General features: G+C 41.5%; 1 protein-coding gene across 1 annotated transcript in view; it reads right to left on the reverse strand.

Annotated features, from left to right (window-relative positions):
• The window catches only part of PKHD1 (PKHD1 ciliary IPT domain containing fibrocystin/polyductin), a 377,339-nt gene that overhangs the window by 244,195 nt on the left and 110,520 nt on the right, over positions 1–22,624 (reverse strand). The window contains 2 exon segments of the mRNA XM_087817135.1: positions 2,999–3,211; positions 20,846–21,002. Of these exon segments, the coding sequence (XP_087673261.1) occupies positions 2,999–3,211; positions 20,846–21,002 (370 nt within the window).

The following is a 22,624-nucleotide window of genomic DNA, read 5'->3' on the forward strand; positions in this document are numbered from 1 at the left end:
TTGTGATTCCAGAACAATTAACCACTAAAAACAGCTCCTCTCCAAGAGCAGTCAGTGGGCTTCTCCAATCAAATCCCCTGAGGGCTCCATTGAACCGCACATTCCTGGGTCCACCTCCAGCCATGGAGTCAGACTCTGGGGGGGAGACCCAGAAATCTGCATTGTAAAAGTCTTCTAGGCACGAAAGTTGGTCAGTCTCCTCACTGCGCCACCCTGGAAGCTGAGTGAACGCTGGGTCATTAGGGGCCTTCTGGATGCAAGGCAGTGAATCACTGTTTTGCATACTTGACAGCCAAAGAAAATTAGTTTTTCCCTATAGCCCCAGTGTCAGCAGACCCACCTCTAGCCCTGGGAAAAGGCCAGCAAAATTACGTAACGATTTTAACTATGATGCACCCCCGTGCCCGTGCCTGGGGGAAACCCGTTTGAGACCTCAGGTGGTGGGGGGGGGAGGGAGAGGATTGATGAGCCGCTGGCTGTGCCTGGGCTCCTGAGCCACATCACATTTCTTTGGAGTGAGTGAGATGCGGCAGTGTCACATCAGAGCGCAAAACAGCTTGACTTCACCTGTGTTCATGTGCAAGCTGCAGTTCGGGAAAGATCCCCGTACCTCCTATATTAGTGGGGCTTTGGGGAAGACAGTTGTGATGACAACCTAACCCCAGGAATACAGGGAAGGGGAGAGAGATGGGAGAGGTGGAAGAGCAGGGGAGAAGATAAAAATGGGGGAGCAGAGGAAGAAGAAGTGTCTACACTCTCAAGGGCCAGTATCATCACAAGGCTCAAGTAGCAACATTTTTTTCTAACTTTCAGAATTCTCAAAACATATTAAAAGCATGTACTTTGCTTTCATTGCCCCCTATTGATTGTAAGCAATGACACTGGATTCTCTTAACCTGACACCCATTTAAACACAGGATACATTTAAAATACAGGCACAAAAAGATTTATGAATCCTTTCACTGGCCCTTCCTAATATCATGTGAAAATGAGAATGGTTGGAGTGAAAAGAGTAGAGTAAAAGAACTAGGAGAGTTTTCACTCTTCTTCATTCGAATTTCCATTTCTAGCAAGAATTCTGTCATCTGTGTCATAAAGGACAGTGACTCTCAAACCAGGGCTGTCCCGATTAAGATTCAGGGTCCTCCGGATGGTTACGGGCTGGTGGAAACATTGATCTGTGCCCTATTCTTCCCCAGCTATTTTTTTCTCAGTGGCAAACAGCAAAACATTGGGTGAGTGGCCTAAATAGCTGTTGGACGAAAGCAAACATTTGAAGACCATGGCTGATGTGTGACTAGACAGAAGACTCTCATGGTCCCCGGGCCACAAGATTAATGTACGCGCTTGCTGATAGAGACAGGAGAAGGAAGTCCTTCTTATTTTGAATGTCTATCCAGATAGCTATGGGTTTTTCAAACCTGGTAAAATTTATCCCCAGTGCCTAGCACTCTGGCTGGTCCATAGTCAACACTTACTAAATACTTATTAGAAAGATTTTGCTTCCTCTCAAAGGAAGTCAAAAGAAGCAGAGTGCATTTAGTAGACAGTGGTTGAGGCTCACAGTTTGTAACAGACAGGCTTGACAGAACAAAAAGACAGACTCCTTAGCATAGCTGAATGCCCATGTCTAGAATTATTCTGATAGGTGGTGGGGATTTATTTGGTTACACCAGTACAGAAATGCCAGTGTAGACAAGATCATGTTTCCTGGAGATTGGCCACTATCTGGAGACCATGTTTTTTGTCTGCCTTTGTCTCATGCTGTGTAACCCAAAGTATATAAGTATCCACTGCAAGGTACTTAAAGCTCATCATTTTACATTTATATTTTCCAGTTGATATTAAGAATTTTCCTGGCACAGTTAGTAATTTCCTGACTCTCAAGGAAAATAGAAATGTTTGTTTTTTAAAGTACAGTTGTGTAATCAGAAGGCAAATAAAATAAGAGCAGTAACACATTGTAGCCTAATCCCTATTTTCTCCCCCAAGACCCATAAATACCCAACCCATTTGAACCAGAAACTAAGAGGAACTCTAGCTGAACCCTGCACATAGGAGCGGAGTACAGCCACAATGCCAAAATGAAGTGGTTCCCATTTGGGTTGTGAGGCCATCAGTGTACACAGCCATCAGCATATGTGACGTGATCGTGTCAGTTGATTTTCACTACATTATGCTGCAGTTACAAACACAAATCTCAGTGGCTCATGATAACAAAGGTTTGTTCCTCACTCACGTATGTGAGAGCAGTAGGTCGGCTGCAGCTGTGCCCTGGTTATAACTCTTCAGTATTCAGGATCCTAGCTGAGGGAGCTGCCCCTATCCGGGATAGGCTATTCTCAAGCAGAGAGAAAAGGGAAAAGTATTGCAACGGCTCTTAAAACTTCTACTTGGCCCAGCCGGCCAAGTTGAGTATCACACTATGATCAGGAGATCGTGATTTGATTCCCGGTCAGGGCACATGCCCAGGTTGTGGGCTCGATCCCCAGTTGGGGGGTGTGCAGAAGGCACCCGATCAATGACTCTCTCATCATTGATGTTTCCATCTCTCTCTCTCCCTCTCCTTTCCTTTCTCTGAAATCAATAAATACAGATTTTGATTTAAAAAAACAAAAACCTTCTACTTGGTCACCGCAATACATCATTTCTGCTCACATTCTATTGACCAAATCAGGTCCAGGGCTAAGGCCACTCTCATTGGGACAGGGAAGTGTGCTCCACACACAGGAAGGCACTGAAAGCCATCTGGCCATGGGAAGAGGTGTATATCTTCTTACAGAAAGGGGAGCAAATAATGGAGAGCTATAGTGTCCTCTGCCATGGGAATCATCACAGTTAATATTTCTCCTTTAAGGAAATGGTGCCCGCACTCTAACTTTGTTGCCTCGGCAGCTAACAGGCAAGCATTATAAGTAGTCTGGTCATTTTCCCCGCTGCCCCCACACTGGCTGGTCATAGCCCTACCTCATGTCCTCTGGCCAGTTGCCCCACTCACCATGCAGGGCAAGAGTTCCATTCCTCACAGCCAGGAACTTAATTCCATATGGGAAAAAGGGGGTAGAGTGGGAGCTCCCGTAAAGAGTGATCTCCGCTTTGCCTTGGAAGGGCTTGTCCTCGGATCCAATCCGGAGCTCTCCACCATCAGAAACGAGGATGGAGTGCGCCCTGAGCTCAATGCTTCCTGCATCCATGAAAATCAGCTTGCCTCCTAGTGGCCAAAAAGAAGGTTGTCAGTCCTTTTGACAGTTCTAATGTCTGATGAAATCATCTTTGTTTATATTCTCCTGTAGAAACAAAATAGAGTGGATAAAGCACCCAGGAGCACAAGCACTGCATTACCAAGCCAGCTTAGGTTAGTTATCACTATTCATGGTTGCCTTTTTTTGTATTATTTTTAATGGCAATAGCCTAAATGTCTAGCAATTTAGAACTGGTTAAATACATCATGAAAAAGTCATTTTTACCATTTAGCAGCAGATAAAAGCATCAGTAAATATTAAGTTAAAAAAAAAAAAAAAGGCAACAAGTGAGCAGGAAATAGGAATAGAAGAAAATGTGCCAAAATTATAAGAACTGTGGTAAAAGGAAGTGTAATTAGGACTACCATCATAACGTGTAGCATTTTAGCTGACCGACATCCATTGTACTTTTCAGAGACTCTAATTTCCTGAAGGAATTGCTGTGCTCCACTGAAAAGAGTTGAGTGAGACTGTCAGTCACAGTGCCTTATCCTACCATAACTGGACTAATGTACCTAGACTTCAAAAGGAAATCTGGAGCCAAAGGGAAGAGAAGACTGGAAATGTTTAGATCTCAGTAATTCTAGTGGTGGCACCTTAATGAGCCTGAAGAGAGTTCCTATTTCTGAGCCCCCACCTGCCAAACCCCCCTCCAAAAGGCCCTGAGTGTTATCACTTCTACACCTGAGTTTCCACACTTTCCGTCAGTTTTGTAAAAATCAGTTTGTTCTCTGTATCTACAAGTTCATTTCTGTTTTATTTTGTTTGATTGTGTTGCTTTTTAGATTCCACATATAAGTAAAATTATATGATAGTTATCCTTTTTTAAAAGAAAGTTGGTTTCTCTTATTTGAAATCAAATAACTTTAACTGATACAGATACTGTTTTGCTCTAATATCCAAATTTTCTGTAAAGTAGAAATATTTATTTTATAATAAAATCACATTATATTGTGAGAACAAGTACTTAGGATATTAAAATATACTTTCATTATTTTAATATTTTTCTTTAAAAGGATTTAGAATATTTGTGTTTTAAGGAGAATTTTCTCAATATTGACAAAATAATTAAAGCATCTCATATAATAAACACTTTAACATGAATGAGCTATTAACCCTATCTCCCTCCTCTAAGTGGTTTGTAAAAGCACTGGACTATACTCTTCTATCATCTAACAAAGTGGTCAGGGTTGAGACATTATATTAGAAACAGCAGAGTCCTCTTTTCTGAATGCCACAGTAACTTCCCATCTCACTCAGAATAAGTCAGGCCCCTTATGATTTGCCACCCCATCTCCAATACCCCTGCAACATCATCTTCTAAAACTCACTTTTTCACTCACCTGCTCCAAAAACACTGGCCTGCTTGTTGGTTCTCAGACAGGTCAGAGCCTGTGCATATGTTCTTCCTGCACCTGGAATGTGCTTCTGCAGACACCCATGTGCCTCACTCCCCCTTGTCTCTATTCAAATGTTAACTTCTCACTAAGGCGTTCCTCTCCAGTCTTTATAAAATAGCATGCCCTCGTCTCTGACCCAAATAGATTTTTCTTCATAACACTTAATATCAGGCATATATATTTACATGTTCATCATCTGCCCTCTCCCCACTACAATACATGCTTCATGAGAACACTTGTCTGCTTTGTTCATATCTATGCTCTTAGAATCTAGAACAATGACCCATAGGTAATTAGCACTTAATGTATAATTATTGAGTAAATTAATAAATGGTTATATCTTTTTTAGATCATCTGGTTTAAGTACCTGAATTTATTCTTTTGTGGACAAACACACACAGAGACACATACACTCGCTCCCATTTTCTCAGAAAGAATGTTATTATGTTTAATTTATAAGTCCACATATTGTCTTAATGAGCTAATAGGCAAAGGATGTGGGGAGGGCTGGGTGTCAGAAATGGCTCAAAAAGTGGATTCTACTATAACGAGTGAGGCCCAGTGAAGGGTACACACTCTCCATCTACTAAATTTAGTCCTATCTCCAAAGTGCCGAATTATTGAGTTAGGTTGCTGTTGTTCCCCAGACATGTACTGGAGGAATGAGAGGAAGAGATGAGTAAGACTAAGATGCCTGCAGTCATTTACCCCCTAATGTTTACTCCCATTAGTGCAGAGATAGTGGTCAATAGACATTTGACCCAATAGTCAAATGTAGGGCCCTTTCTTCTCCAAATTCTGTCTACCATTCGTCTTCAGCTTCCCTCGGGCTTCTTCACCAGCCCTAAAGCTCATGCCATACTCCATCAGTAACAGTCTCCAGATGTTTGTTTGGACTCAGCCTCTTAAAGTGCTCCTTCCTTTCAGCCATGATTTAGAACCCACCCCACGTAGGTGTCCAGTTTCTCTCTCTGTAAAGTGTATGTGGTTAGAGTTCTTCCCTCAGAGAATTATGGTGAGATTTCTTGAAATGATGCTTGCGGGTCCCTAGCCTTGACTCTGATCCTATTAGATAATGCATTGGTGTCTACTGCTATCATCACAAGCATCTTAACTTCCCCAACTATTGCTGTTACTGCTCTATTTCCACAGTTGCTCCATCACGCTAGTGCTACTAGACCACATCCTTCCAACATCTCACTGCTGGCAACCCTGACTTTCCCTTTTAAATATGGAACATAGAGCATACATACCCTAAGGTAAACTATCCAAGAGGCAAGAAACTACCCTTTGGCGATCTGCAGGCTTGATACTAGAGTGGTACCACCCTGCTTCCCAGACTTTTGAAGGGCCAACGTGGAATTTTGACTTTAATTTTCCCTCTCATTGTCATTACAGTGACAAGAATAATCATCAGAAATGCAGTAATAATGATGAATCCTGCTGGGAACAAGAGGGGAAAAATGTGACCTGTGCTACAGGTCATGTTCTTATGTTTACTAAAATCTCGTTCGCTCACAGACACATTTGATTAATGTTCCAACTAATTATCTTTAACTAGTAGACCAAGGATTTGCACTGCAGGCCTCTTTCATTATAAATAGTCAGGAAATCTGAACTGAACTTGATGAGCAAGTGTTGGAGGCAGGGTATGGAATCGAGGTTCCTCTCCTGACTCTGCTGTTGGCCTCTGAATGACCCTCAGTGAGCCCCATAAAATTGCTGGGCCTCAGATTACTTGGTTCCCAAATCTGTCCTACTCAGTGCCTAAGGATGGTCCCTTTTCTCATTGGTAAAGTGAGAGTAGATTCATGCATTCACTGAGGCTCCTGCTATCTCTGGAACATCTGACATCTACATCTTTGAAGATGCAGCCAGGTGTGTGTTTGACATTGATAGAAACATAAAACTCATGTTTTCCTGATACCACTCTGCTGTAGTGAACTTTGAATTTTGATTGAAAGAGATAATACATGCACAGTCAGGGATTCAAATAAGACCACGAGGGGAAAACGGAGCTAACATTTATCAAGCATCTATCATGCGCCAAAATCTTTAGGTATGTTGTTTGAAATGACCTTTAAAACAAGACTATGAGGTCAATACCACCCTCCACATTTCATAAAACAGAGAGTGCGCTGCAAGAAGAGGCTAGAATTCCTTCTTCAGCCCAGAAAATGCAGAGGAAGCTTTAGCATCCAGGATAGGACCACCTGACAGAGAAACTCCTATCCTATCTAATTCCACAAACACTCCCAGGTAGCTCTTTCATTAATTAGGTTTGTTATCATGGTTACACTTAAGGAAAAACATGTGTTAACCTAAGTAAATTTGCCTATGGCTTGTTTATATATGATTTATTTTAATTTTGTTAATGTAGATATACCTTGCCTCATTACAAAAGGGATTTGAGACAGATTACAAGGATTAATGGGTAAATATAAAACCTGGGTTTTATCCCTTGTACCATCAAGCGAAATATTAAATATGCCGAAACAAATTGATAGAAATTTTAAAATGTCACAGGAATTAAGAGTAATGTTAATGAAGGGAGAAAAGCTCAGCCCAAAGAAAGTGAATGATTGGTGTTGGCAACAGTACTATAAACAGGACTAATTAATTAATGTGATAATTGTTATTCTGCACTGAAAAGCATTCCCTCCTCACTTTATCAGCGGCGAGTATAAAGAAATCGAGGTAAATTAAGAAGAGAGTTTGACAAGGAATTCAGCTATTTTTGATTAAAATAATTACAAGTGATAACCAAGGTGCCATCTCCTTGGTGTGAAAGAATGCAAAGTTTACACTTCATCTAGCGCTGTGCCAAGGCCCCAGGTGTGTCATCATCATATTTCATTAGCTTAAACCAAATATGCAGGGGCTGCTTTAGAGGAGAGCCCCTGGCGGGCAGGAGGGCAGCGGGAGGACTTGGGTCTCCACTTCCTAGGGCCTGGCTCCCTTTCTGAAAGCCGAACTGAAGAGTGGGGCTGAGCCAGCCTTTGGCTGTACCCCTCAAATTGCTTGTGATGATTGTTCATGAAAGCTAAGTACGTCCCACGAGTGACCTCGGGTAATTTTATAAAAATCAATCAACCATCATTATTGTTACTTCCCCTCTAAAATAAATAAATGCTCACAACTTTTTACATGTAATCACTTCTGTCCATTAAACATCTTTTTTATTTCTTTTAAAGGGAAGTGAAGGAGACTTTTAGCAGCTAGCTAAATGTTTGCAACTTACATCAAAACCTGCTTTTGGCTAACCCTGCAATTAGCCATCCTCCATAATAACCACAAAATTTGTTGTTTGTTTTTTTAAGAAAAATAAATAACACCGTTTTAGCTATTTTCTCCCTTACAGAAAAATGTAGGGTAGAAATATTTTTTCCATACAATAATACTCTTCAAAAGAGATGGCTATGCTTTCTCTCTTCCAGGCTCTTGAGAGCTCCCCAGTTTGGGCCTTGCCTGGCCACTCCTCCAGCACCGCAGCCTGTTGCTGAGTCCAAAGCTCGACGCTCAGGCCTCACGGCTCCTGAGTGGCCAGCATGGCCACGCTGGGTCACGCCTTCTTTCTTGATAGTCCTTCCCCTCACTTGCCTCGCACTGGGCCTCCAGGTTTTCTTCCTGCCTCCCAAGCCTCCCCTGCCGGCCTCCTCTACCTGATTCTTCTTGATTACCCCAGCTACTGACACTTGAAGTTCCCCATGACTCAGTCCCTCGACTATCTTTCTTATTCAATGAACACTGCCTTGGTTGTCTGATCTTGTCTTAAGGTTTTAAATATCATCACATGCTCATTGCTGCCAACTCCCAAATCTATATTCCCAAAGCCCACCTATGCCCTCAGATCCAGACGCACATACCCAGCTGCCTACTCCAGGTCTCTACTTAGATGTCGTACAGGCTTCTCAGCTTAGCATATCCAAACATGAACTCCTCACCTTGCCACACAGGTCTGCTCACGGTCCTTACCATCTGCAGAAATGGCAACTCCATCCGTCCAGCTGCTCAGTCTGAAAACTCTAGATTCAACTTCCCTTCCCTCTCCCTCCACAACCAATCTTTCACAAAGTAGTATACATTCTTTCTTCAACATATCTCCCTGATCCAACCACTTCTCAGCACTTCCATGTCTGTGTCTGGGATCTGAGTCACTCTTATCTCATCCCTGGAGTATTATAACAGCCTCCTCACTCAGCTCCCTGCTTCTGCCCTTCCCCCCACCCCAGGGTCTGCTCTCAAGTCAGCACCCAGTATGATTTTTATTTTGTGGAAATCTTACCACGTCACCACTTTGCTCAAAGTCTCCAATGCTCCCAGCACACTCAGAATCAAAGCCTCCCCAGCCCCGTGGGGCTGGTTCTCTCTGGCCCACTTTGTCTCTGCTCTCCCCGGCTCACATCCTCTTGCCCCACTGACCTTCTAGCCCCCCATCCCTCACTGTGTGCAAGTCCCCCAACCACCACCAAACTACCTCTCCACATTTCCTGCTGCATGTTTCCCATACTGTCCAGCAAATCAAACAAACAAAAAAAATCACTTGTTTACTTGACTGTTTTCCTTATGGAAATAAACACTATAAGAGCAAGATTTTGGCCTTTTTTGTTCACAGCCATAGCCCCTGTACCTGGAAAAGTGCCTGGCATATGGGGAACTTGGTAAGTGCTCACTAAATCCTTGTGCAATGATAGGAGTTGAAGTTATAGACATGAGTGAGGTCTCCCCAGGAGAACACGTAGAGTGAGAACAGAACAGAAGTAAGGGGAACAAGTCATCAAATATTAATATTTAAAGACTGGAATAAAGGAAGGAAGTGGCAGGATTCTTGACTGTGAGTCAAAGAGTTGGGTGAATTAGAAGAATCGAATCGAAAGGTAGTACAGACAGACAGTGGGAAGAAATTTAAGAACCAAGGAGATAACGGACAAAGATGGCAAACACTTAATGTCATTTTTAGGAGGCTCAGGAGAGCAAGGGTGCACAGCAAGAGTGTGCCTTATGAGGACAGGAAGGCCAGGTGATAAAATGAACCAGGGAGAGGGGCTTCAACTGCAAACAAAGGGAAAGCCGGAGGTTGATGAAGGCAAGAGCCAGGGAGGGCTTTGAGGACCCCAATTAATTAGATCAATCTTTATCCCAAACTAGATATTTCATTTGCTCAAAGCCGAATGTACCTACATTTTAGATGTAAATTATCTGATTAATCTCCATTCAGCTTTTTGTTTTAATCCTAAATAATTCCTTAAAGAGTTTAACTGCCCATATCTGGTTACCTTGCTGGTAATTAATAGCCTAATAGAAAGGGGAGCATGTGGAATTCCCCTTTTCTGGAGGATTATAGATCACTATTCATTCAGGGTGGCTGGACCCTCATCTGCCTGGACAAGAAGGATTGGCTGAGTGACCTGGGCACAGTTGGGGTACACTGCCGTACCCTAGTGCATGGTGCTGCTGCAGAGGTGAGCATCAGGGGGAGGTGAGGGAGAGGGGAGGAGACTGGCATTTAGGGAAGGCAGCCACAGCCTAAAGCCTGCATCGTGATGGGGATGCACACAGCTTCCTTTGTTGGCAAGACCCGGATTAGACTTGTGCCTGATCCACTGGAGCAGAGCCTGGAAGCCTTCGAGGTGGGCTTGTCCCCGGCCAGAGAGCCGGAAAATCAATTTGGCTGGCAAACGAGAGCCCCCAAGAGCTCAGTGCACGCTCCATAATCCTATCCACTAGCAGCTCAGGAAATAGATGCCTGAGCCCTCACATATTCATGGGGGATGTGAGGCATAAATCAGGCTTTAAGGATTGGGGGCAAAGGGAATGGACTCTGTGGCTGGCTACTAATTAATCAAGCACAGAACACCTAAACCTACCAACCTGGGAGCCACACACACAGGCACCGGCTGCTGCTGCTACTGCTGCTTTTCCTGATTATTTTCTTCATTTCAATTAAAATAGATATCAAATGAAATTTCCCCCTTTAGCTGACGCTGCTTGTGCATCCCCCTGTTCTTCCTTTAATTAAAAAACATGCTTATTGCAATACTTGCCAGAATCACTTTAACGGTATTTTAATTGTAATGTCTCTGCCTGATTAAAAAAAGAAAATATGAACTAGAAAGTGTTTGCAAAAATGTTCTCAGAGTGCAGGAAAGGAATTGCACACCTCCCAGAATGGATGCCACATGCTAATTCCTTAATTAGCCTGGCACTGCAGTCAGATGGGCAATGTAGAGGAAAAACATATCTGAAATAAAAGCACTGACTCAGAGCCGCAAACAATAGCGGCTGGGAGAACCATTTTCGTCAGCTCAGATTTCCCTGGCAGGAGAGAGAACTGCTGCTAACTGAAAATGCCATGCTCAGGATGGGCCCATCCAGTGTCTCCAGCCAGGTTTCCACTGTTCTTTGCAAAGGGTCGCATAGCCTTGGGAGAAAGTGTAGCTGAGCCGGGTTAATTGGCTTCCAGTTCCTTTTATTGTTTTAGGCTAGTGGGGTCTCAGACTTGAGCATGCATCTACATCACCTCAAGGTCTTAAAACACAGATTGGTGGGCTTCACCCCCAGAGAGGTTTACTGTGGGGCCCAAAGTGGGCCTTTCTTGCAAGTTCTCAGGTGCTGCTGCTGCTGCTGCTATCAGGGACCACACTTTGAGAACCACGGCTCTGTGTAAATTAAATGACTGCTCTAGGCGTCCATCATGGGAACTTTGCTGCCATCTAACAGGTTGAGAAACACAAGGCTGGAATGACAGATTAATTCACTCCATCATTCAAGCAATGTTTACTGTTATTTTCCAGCTCTTCTGCTAGGTGCCAACATAAAAACATAAAAAATGCAGTCTCCACTTCCAGAAGGTCACTGTGAAGTTTAATTGTTCCCGGTTAATAGAAATTCCCTGGTTTTAGTGAATTAGTGAGCTTTACAATAACTGAGAAAGAAGATGAAGGTTATGACTCAGCCTTTCATTTTTTCTATAAAGCATAAGACTCAATAAGTTAAACTTATAAAGGAATTAACTCTATTATCAATTACAAAGTATAAACGTATTTGTGGAAGAGAAACTATATAGAAGTGTTTAAAGGAACTCAAATGCTGAGATATAAACAAATGCCTTTGTCATTATAACTACTGTTATCAGTCCCTGCTTAACTAAACCTTCATTTCCTCTCCACCTCCAGAAAACCGTTACTTCCTTTTACAGACAAAGCTTCTTGCATTTAACTGCTCAAGGCCCTCAGTTGTTCCATGGATTCCTAGAAAGTCACTTAAGACCTCAGAAAGACAGCCAGTATTTGTAAGGAGAAGAAGAAAAGACAAAAAACTAAAAAACAACAGAATTCCATCTTTTCCCCAGTGTCTGTATCTGACAGGTAGAAATCTCCCTAGCTCCCAAGTTTCTCATCCATTCAAATAATCTCCTTCATTTCCTTTATCCAAGTTCAATTAGCATTGATCCAATCACATTTTGACCAGCCCTACAATTTAATATACTTCTCTGAGGAATCCGTTTATTCGAAAGGTTCCAAATATAATTATTCTCAGAATATTGTAAACGTGATTTTGCTAATAGCATAATGTTTTAGAAATGCAAGATAACAGTTGTGTCCTCATAGTATTTATTTATTTAGAAAATGAGAATGCCTCCTACCCCCCAAATATTATAGTACATGAGAAATAATAGTAACAAAATGCTCAGTCTCTGATATACTTTAATCTGCACAAGAACCCCAGATACATAAGCATTCCAGATTTCTAGCGCCCTCCCAGTCTGGATAAACAGGATGTGGGAATCATTAATCAACAAATGAGGTAGAGAGGTAAGGAGAGGCCAAGTTCTGAAGGACCTGTAAGCCATATTAAGGAGCTTAGACTTGATCTGAAAGGCTAATGGAAAGCCAGTGAAGGTTTTTAAGTAAGGAAGTTTGAAACATTTATCTTTCATTATTGAAAATATTATAGCTTCTGTGCTAGGAAGATCCCTCTTGTTAGCATTTTTCATGTTACAATATCGAAGTTGTCAAGACATAAAACTGTAAATTGTCTAATATCTAAATTGTTTAATGTCTGTCTGCCCATCTATTGAAAGCATGTTCCTTCTCACAGCAATGGCTTATCTTTCATTTAAGGCTAATCAAGTGTGTCTGGGACTGTTCTCTGGAGGTAACTAATGGAAGTCATTGCCCAATTGGGAAAAATAAGGGGTTTCAGAGCCAAGTGTCCTCAACATTATAAAGCCTTTGTCTCTGATCTCCTGATACACAAATAGTAAATGAAATTGGTCACTGTCTGAACCAATCCACTAACATTTGAGGAAACCAGGAAGGACTCTGATCACAGAGAAATTTACAGCTAACATTAACCTGCCTCTTCAGGTCAGAAATTCATTCATTAGTTTATTCATTCAACAATCATTTGAATACCTGCCATGTGCCTCCAGATATAATGGCCCTGGCAATGGAAAGGTAAGCAAAAACAGACCTGGTTCCTGCCTTCTCAAGCTCGTAGCCTAGATTGCACCTTGCCAAAAAAGGTAGAGTGAAGAAAAAAGCATATACCCTAATATTAAATTTGTAAAGAATGACATAAAAACAATTCAAGTTCTTAGCTGATTAAAAATTCTATCAATGATACACTTAGCTTTGGATATAGGCAAAAATGACCTCTCATAAAATAATTAACAGCAACTTGTCAGTAAGAAGAAAAGGTTGACACACAGAGACACAAGGTAAAAGGAGTTAAGGGTGGATTTCAAAAAGCTCTTTCTGATGCTAACTTCTTGACAGGCTTCTTTAGATTACTGCCCAGCCCCTTCTCAGCACCAGGCTTGAGAACATGAGAAGGAAGTGTACTACCTCCTTTACTGCCCTTCCTCCAGGGTTGCACAAGCAACATTAACATCCATAGAGGTTCATGCAAGCCACCTTCCTCCTACAAAGGAGTCACCATCATTTCCACTGGGTACATTGATTTGAGGACCAGAGCACCACCCAAAGTCACAGCAAAGTCTGTGGCTGCCTCAAATTTGAACTCAGGTCCCAAGTTCACTGACCAAACTGAAATGAATCAACGTTGCATTGTCTATATATAATCATCCCATCTCCTGCCTTGAAGGGTAGCTGTGGTTCAACTGAGAGAGGAGGTAATTCAATTTCCTTTTATAGCCCACTTGCAGATAAATTATTTTAACTTACCTATTTGTGACAAATTTTACCAGCTTCCAAAACATGTAGACCAAGAAAGACATTATATAGTTATGAGAGAAATATTAATGTAGAATATTTCATTTTTATCAAAACTCCAGCCTGTCTTTAGATGGGTTTTCTTTAAATCCACACTGGCATCTGTGAAGTCTTACAACTGGAGGCATAGGGTAATCTGCCCAGAGACTCACACAGACGTAAAGCACAGAGCAACCACACGTAATGTCCCAGGAAAGTCCTGTCTCACAGCGCACCCAGTTTATTGCAAGGTGAAGCACCCACCTACTGAAACTGCGGCCGACTCAGTGCCGACTAGAAGGGACCATGTGTATAATCCATGGAATAAAAAAGGCCGTGCTGCCCTGACTGGAGTGGCTCAGTTGGTTGAACTCGTCTCATCTACCGAAAAGTTGCCAGTTCGATCCCCAGTCAGGGCACATGCCTGGGGATAGAGTCTCAATCCCTGGGCGGCAGCAGACCCATGTTGCAATCTTGCAACAATGTTTCTTTCTCTCTCCTTCTCCCTTTCTCTCTCCCCTCCAAAAAAACCAATAAAAGCATAAAATACACAAACACACAAAAAGTAAAAACGACCCTGTTGGGTACAGCACTTAATACCTCATTCTGAAATCTTCTAACCCTTTCCAAGGATGAAGAAATTCTACATGGAACTTGGAAGTGGGTCAAGAGAAGATACCTCATCTCAACAAGCCAAGAATATGCATTTGTATGTCACTGAAATTCCAAATAGAATAGACTAACAAGACCTGAGTGTCCCGTAAACTGGGGGGGAAAAATTGGAGAAAATGAGACTATATTCCAAACAGGACCAGGGAAACACATTTCCATGGAGAAATGTGTTTGAAGGCAAGCAAATGGATAGACCTCTGCCTCCTTCCCTCTCTCTTGCCACAGAAAGAAAAAACTTCAATATGCATTTTGGAGATAACAGAGGCAAAAGCAATCCAAAAACTTCATTAGCCAGCTAATTCTTTCAGTAACCCAGTTAGCTTTGTATATAGAAGTAGCCACTATCTGTAAATAAAATTGCAACTTAGGTCTGATATTCAGCCATCTCTTCTGTTGTCCCCATCAGTCAAAAAAAAAAAAAAAAAAAACTAACATAAATTAAGTGCTTATTCTGGACCAGGTCCTATGCTAAGAGCTTTACAAATATTTCCTCATTTAATACTCAAAACATTCATATGAGTTGAACAATACATTGTAATCTTGCCACCCAATAGCAAACAATAAATGTTAGCCATCTGGGTTAGTGTTGCTATCATTATAAGAGGCATGGCCTTCATGAGGAAGAATCCGAGGCTTATGGGGGTCATGCCCCTTGCCCAAGGTCACAGAGATGGTAAGAAAGAGAGCCCAGATTCAGACTCAGTTCTTTCTGACTCAGAAGTCTGTCAAGCTTTTTTGTTTTTTAACTTATCTTTATTGATTTCAGAGAGAGGAAGGGAGAGAGAGAGAGAGAGAGATAGAAACATCAATGATGAGAGAGTTGTCCTGCATGCCCCCCACCAGGGATGGAGCCCGCAACCTGGGCATGTGCCCTGACCGGGAATTGAACCTCGATCTCCTGCATCATAGGTTGACGCTCAACTGCTGAGCCACACCCAGCCCGGCAAAAGCCTGCCAAGCTTTTAACTGCTTTGGTTTACACCAGTAGACCAAGACATAGAAAATCGCATTGAAGGAAACCAGTACAGCAATAGAGACTGGAAACAAGTTTCTGTGAAGCATTTTAAAGTGGTGACATTGTAAGTTGTAAGAAACTATAAAATGTCTTCCTTTTAAAAGCCCAGCACCAAGTGGAGGGTGGTTTCTAGGTTTGCGCTCCCCTCATTGCCCTTTCTTAATCATCTCTAGATCACTTCATGTCAGGCTGCTTGACCACCAGGATAGAGAGATTCACTGCTTCATTTAGAAAATACGAATGTTTCCCCAACTGCAGCCACAAGCCCGGGATGCGTAATGTCTCTGACATGAGGGTAGGATTCTTTCTTTGTTATTATGGCTCATCATAATTACTTGGAATAAAATAATAAATTTTAATTCAGCAATGCCTATGGCCGTTGGGCATCTTAACATAAAAGAACAAAAAATATAATTAACTAAATCAAGGCAATATGCCTATTTCCATCCCAGCTCATTAGTATTAATTGATTGGGTTAATTCTCTTTTGTGTTTAACAGCACCCCCTAAAAAACAACTTTAAAAAAAAGGAGGGAGGAGGAATGGCGGGAAGAGGTAGAAGTGGTAAGTAAATTAAAGTTCATGATATTTTGCTAATTAGGGCAAAATAATAAATATAGTTGAAGCTTTTATTATGATTACAAAATAATCTGCCATTTTTCAATACAATTCAGGCAACACTATATGTAGCATCATAAATAATGGAGAAAACGTTGTCTCTGGTGCCATCTCCCAACAGCCTCAAAGAAATTTATAATTTTCCTTTCTACTACATAAGCTGTACTTGTAAGACAAAAAGTCAATTCTATTTTACAGATGGGAATATAAGTACTGCACAGAGTGTTCAAGACTCTTGAGGGACATATGTGCAAGTGACACAAGTGCTGACCTTCCCGGTGTAGGATGTGGGTTCCATGAATGGAAAAATGATATAGAGGATGCCTATTTTCCTGAAGTAAATGTAGAAATGCAGTTCTTAGGTGATCTAGTGTCACTTCTATGTAGCACTAATATTTTCAAAGTGTGTACATACTTCATTTAGAAAGCATTCTGCGTAAGATTGTGAAAATGACTGAAAGTACTTCCACTATAGCACTTTTGATATTACGTTTGTTACAATTTTTTGAAGAAACTGTTTTTTGGCTTGAAATTTTTTCATGCCTTCACTCAGCCTACATAGGGTGTCAGAAACATAAAGAAAATTCCACTCAGCTATTTTTCTGATACCAGGAATGGGCATGAATAGGAGAGGCAGACACTGAGAGAGCGACTTGCTGTTGATGACGGGGATAATGATTTAATCTTATCTTTGAATAGCTTTTGATTGTCCTTCAAGTATTTTCACACATATTATAGACCAAGAGAAGACATTAGAGGTTTAGGGCTATGCTGTATCAACAAAATATTAGAGAGTTGGTGTCTCTCACCGGTTTCAAATGCCTTTTAGAAACAGAAAAACAACTTGTCAATGGATTTTATATTCCTAACAACTCATAGTGACATACATTTATACATAGGTATATGTATGTGTATTATGTAAATATATATGTAAATATGTGTGTGTATATATTATATATATATATATCAGTAAGAACAATTAAGGACAGTGAAAATAAATTAGTTAGGAAAAGTGATATTTAAGAGAGCAAGAGTTTAAAAATTATACATCTTAAATTTCATCCAAGACCTGCACCATTTTATTTGTCCATTTATTCAATTATTAACACATATTCTTGGAGTCCTCATTATATGTCAGGCACTGTCCTAGACACTGAAGAGCCAGTAGTGAATAAATTGGTCAAGTCCTTTGCCTTTTTTAGCTGGTTCTAGCCAAGGAAACAGATTGTAAACAAGAAAATTTAGACTATGTCATGTGGTGATGAGTACTATTAAGAAAAGTAAAGAGCCCAGCCGGGCATGGCTCAGCGATTGAGCATCGGCCTAGGATCCAGGCGATCAGGGTTCGATTCCCGGTCAGGGCACATGCCCCGGTTGGGGCTGCAGCAGATCAATGACTCTCTCATCATTGATGTTTCTGTCTCTCTCTCTCCCTTCCTCTCTCTGAAATCAATAAAGATATATTTAAAAAAAAAAAAAGAAAGAAAGAAAAGTAAAGAAAAATAAAAAATAGAGAATAGGAAGTGGTTTTAATTTTAGAAAAGATGGCCAAGCAAGATCTCTCTGATAAGCTGACATTTTCTCAAAGAGCGAATGAAATAGGTGAGCCAGCCACATGAGTATTTGTAGGAAGAATATTCCAGGCATAAGATATTGTGTGCAAAGGCCCTGAAGCAGTTGTGTTCCTGGTATATTCACAGAAGAGCTGGAGCAGAGTGAATGAGGAAGATACGGCCAACCAAGGGATCAGAGATTTGATAATGGTGAGGGCTTCAGATTTTCTTTCTAGTGAGATGAGAAGCTATGGGGTAGGGATGGTGTTGAGGAAAGAAGTAACAGGATCTGACCTATTTTTAAAGGACATGGAAAATAAACTATTGGAAGATATTTTAGCATATAGAATAAAAGTCAAATACTAATGACTTAAACACATGAAGGCTTGTTTTTCTATTGAAAAAGGTAACTTCAGAGGCAAGCAGTCCCACTTGCCATGACACTATGACAACTCCAAAGTCATCAGGACCTTGATTTCTTCCATTCTTCTACTTTCCCATTCTTAACAAGTCACTTTATGGTCAGAGATGGCAACTAAAAATGTAGCTATCACAGTTACATTCCAGGAAGCAAAGAAGAGGCAGAATGAAGGACAAATAGAACATGCCTCCTATTAGATCAGTTCTACTTTAGGAAATTTCCAGGATGTCCTGGACCACACTTCCCCTTGCATCTCATTGGCCAGCTCTCAACCACAAAGGAGGCCAGGAATATATAGCATTTGAGCTGGGTACATCGCTGCCCCAAGTAAAAACTGGGGCTCTGCTACTAAGAAAGACAAAGAATTAGAAACATGGGAATCAATTAAGAGGCCATTTGAAATGATCCTGGCCAAAAAATGTGTTGATTAGAACTAATGGCACCAACTGAAGTGTTGATATATGCAACACATAGTGAAGATCCGGCCAACAAGATTCTCTGATGAATTGGTCATGGGATATGAGAAGAAGCCTAGGATGCCGCCAAGGTTTTTGGCTTAGCCACTAGACCTGTGCAGTTCCAATAAGTAAGATGGGCAAGTTCCTCAAACTTATACTCTGTGTATATATTGATATTTACATGATCAAAACTTGTCTCAGACCCAAATGATATGCTCTTTACCCTCTCTCCACCACCCAACTCTAATCTTACATCCTTGACACCCTCATTACTCGGGATTGCATTGTGTTACTGCCTGCATCACATATTTTAGAACTAGAAATTTTATGCTTTTATATTTGCCCCTTAATTATTTTTTCTTTAGTGATAATACACACTACTGACATTAAGTATTATTTTTCATTTTTTTCTGTATCTTACACAGATTTTGTAGGCCATTTAACAAGCATTCACAAGTCATCTGTTAAATTAAATTTGATCTGTGTGTCCTTTCCCTGTTCTCATTCTCTCTAGAAGCTATAACCCATATCTCTATAATAAAAATCTCAGAGTTGTATTCTAGGCAGCCCTGGTCCTTGCCAACACCTCCTGTATCTTATTTGTACAGAAACATGGGAATCAACATGTTTACCCTCATGTTCCTACCAATGGTTCTACTTCCTAAGAGAGAGAGAGGATCCCTCAGATAACGGAAGTCCCTTCTCCAAAGGATGAGGTTCTGCCGTTCCAAACCTGATTCACTTATTCCAAATAACATGGGAGTGAAATGCTGCCTGAACCAGGAATATTAAGGAAAATCATTCTTGGAAGGTGACAGGTTGGGGCAAGTATTTGGGTTGCTCAGATCTTGAAATCTCTGACAGTGAGAAGCCAAGTTATTCTCCACATATCCCTGCCTTTCTCTTACCCTTTACTGTTCCTCTGACATCTCTTCTCCACCTTCAGTTCTTGGGCCTATCAGCACCATTTCTTGATTGAACATTTACCTGGGACTGATGGGACACCCAGAGACTCAGTTAGGCTGAGTCTGGGGAGTTTTGGTAGGAAAACTTCTCCCAAACGGTATCAATACAAAGCAAGAACCCTTGAGTACCTGACGGGCATCTCATCTCCAGCAGATTTGACTCCTAACAGCATCTTCTCTCTGAGCTGAGGCTTTAAGTCTGTAATTTTCCTTTGTCATTGTTAGTCTGTAGACCACTGATGGCTGTCAATAAGCCAACACTCCCCATGACCACTGGTTACACACACGCGCGCACACATAGACGCACACACACACCCCTCCCCCCCCCACAAAGATAAGCCAAGGGTCTAAGCTGACACACCATTTTTCCTAAAGGGTACTAATTAAGTGACTGGCCTGAAAACTTCTCTTTGCTACAAAAATAAAAGGAAACAGCTTCCAGATTGGATCAGAATATAATATTATATCCCTTCAAAATAATATATTTTTTCTCATGTAGCCATGCTCTTGCTTTAACAAGAACAAATCCTCCTGTGTCTGTTAAATATATTTCTAATGGAAAATAGTGTTTTAGGGAAGAGTTTATAGATATCTATAACTAATCACATCTCCCAAGTAATTTTTATTCACCAAGAAACAGTCACTTTGAGAACCATTTGTTATTAGCAGCCAATGAAACAGGCAATACTTTTTATTCTCATTCAACAGATAAGTAAACAAAGAGGTGAAATCACTGGCTTAGTCACTTGGTGATGTGGCAAAGGAACTGAAATTTGAATTCTTAGACTGTTCCAACTTCCCAGACCCTAGAGCTATGTGGCTGGTTTTGCAATAAGGAAGCCTATTTATATGAATTTCCATGGGACCAGGAAGTCAAAACCACAACAGGGTAAAAGCAGGAAAACATCGCTTTCTTGGCAGGGGATTTCAAAGGCAGCCGCGTTAACCGATTTCAGAGCGTTTGGCTATCTTGTGGGGGCTGCCCCGAACAAGCATGACTACAAAGTGCTTGGATAAAAAAAGCATATTTTTTGAGAACACTGGTAACTTCCTTGCATTTAAAAAATTAAAATAATCAAGCTCTGTGCTTTTAAGAATCAAAAGAAAGGGCGTGCATTTTGAATCCTATGATCACTTCTCCCTTTCGTAGTAAAATCTCAATTTGGTCCAAGAATAAATTGTCAGTGAGTTCTAGAATTTACCCAAAAAATTACCCTCCCTCCTTTCCCCTAAAAGTGATGGGATTATATACACTCATGTCATCACCGATCGCCAGACTCCACACACCTTTAACGTGCAGTAGGTTGAGGATGCTTGTATTGGTGTCTAGCAGGAGCAGGTGGCCGTCCTCCACTGTGACGTTGTCGCCATCTCGTGGCACTCTCTCAGGAAACCAGCTGTAAGCCCTTGACCACCTCCGGCAGAAACGAAAGGAAACGTTGCCCTGAAAAAGAGTTTTGTGGTTTTGTTTTATTTTACAGCAGGATAGTATGGGTGATCAATCAATCAAAATAGAAACTCCTTACACTAAAATGAATTTAAATATAATTTTAAATGTCTCAATAAAATTAGCCACCCTCTCTTCCTCATACAACTAATTCAAAAGGGGAAAAATAGGGAAGGGACTGTTATGCTTGAAAGTGCCTCTGTACCCTGCCTCTGGAATTCTCCAGTGACAGGCTTGTAATATTGTAATATTTCCTTTCCTTTTTTTCCCAGCACGAGCCCCCTTCTACCTAACAGATGGGGTAGATTCCATTTTTTATTTTTACAGACATGTACTGAGTCTTGGACAAAAAGTCACAAATAGCCTGAAATAGAGAGAATTAAAATGTTCTGCATGATGGGTGGCATTTTGCTTTATGGAATTGGTATCATTTTTCACCGGCCGTGCTGCCAAGTGTCTCTTTCTTATAGGAAATTCTTTTTCCTAAGTGCCCAGCTCTGTCCTCCCATACTCTACCTGTTTTGATATCACTATATTGCTGCGTTTCCCTCTGTGCCTGGTGCATCGGTGCTGAAAAGGCCCAGGCCCAGGTGAAAGGCCAACTGACCTCAGATAATACCTGGAGCCTTTGAGTGAAGGGCAGGGAGCGGACAGAGAGGAGCCCAGAGGAGGGGCGCCCCCTCCCCACCCACCCGGCCTTCAGGCTCCCTCTCAGAACTTTGGGCTTTCCTATTTATGGTTACACTGAAGTCATGTATTTTTCCAAAGAAGAACGTTAAAGTCACAGCCAGCAGTGTTTGGCTCATGCAAGAGGCCAAGGATATGTCTAACTGTCTTGTGCAGTTTGGACCCATAATGATGATAAATATAATGAAATTAAAAGAGAGAGGTGATTCCCTCAAGGTAATACACACAGCATGTGCAGTCTTTCTCCCCACACAGATTCCAACCAAATGTGAAGCCCAAGTTCCTATAAAATAGCTGCCTAGAAGGTCCTCTCATGAGGTGTTAGAGGCAGATGGGAGAAGATCATTAAGAAGGGAAGGCATGTTTATAATACCAATAACTACACCTACACAGCAAATAGTGCCCTGGAGTATTTCTGAAAGAGAAAAATGGAAAAATGTGTTGCCAGGAGAGCCAGTAGCTTTTCCAGGAGTGTGTACTAACACCCAGCTCAATAGTCACAGGTTGTATACTCAACCCAGTCCCCAACAAGGCTTTGGAATAAGGAAAAGCTGGATCTTTTCATGTTTTACACCTACGAGGGAGGAAAATGTCAGTGAGTGGTCCCAACGTAAGAGAGAGAAACATGAGATGGAGTGATGACCAGCCCAGCACCACGAAGGAGAAACGTGTGGTGCTCACTGTGAGCGTCATGAGGAGCTGTGTGGACCATGTCCCCACGATGCCACCCATAGACTCAAAAAGGAGAGTTTTAGCTCTCTGCTGATTTTACACTGATGCCAGGTACAAGGAGGTAAAATTACAGCAAGTGTTCCTTAAAAGGCTCTATATTAGACATTCTTATCATCTTAATTCACTCCCATGGACCCCATAGAGGGTAAGGGAGGCAAATAGGTGGAAACTGGAGTGGAGCAGAGTGGTAAGTGCAAAAG

Source organism: Miniopterus natalensis, chromosome 5, assembly GCF_054644295.1.
Source record: "Miniopterus natalensis isolate mMinNat1 chromosome 5, mMinNat1.hap1, whole genome shotgun sequence".
Taxonomy (NCBI): domain Eukaryota; kingdom Metazoa; phylum Chordata; class Mammalia; order Chiroptera; family Miniopteridae; genus Miniopterus; species Miniopterus natalensis.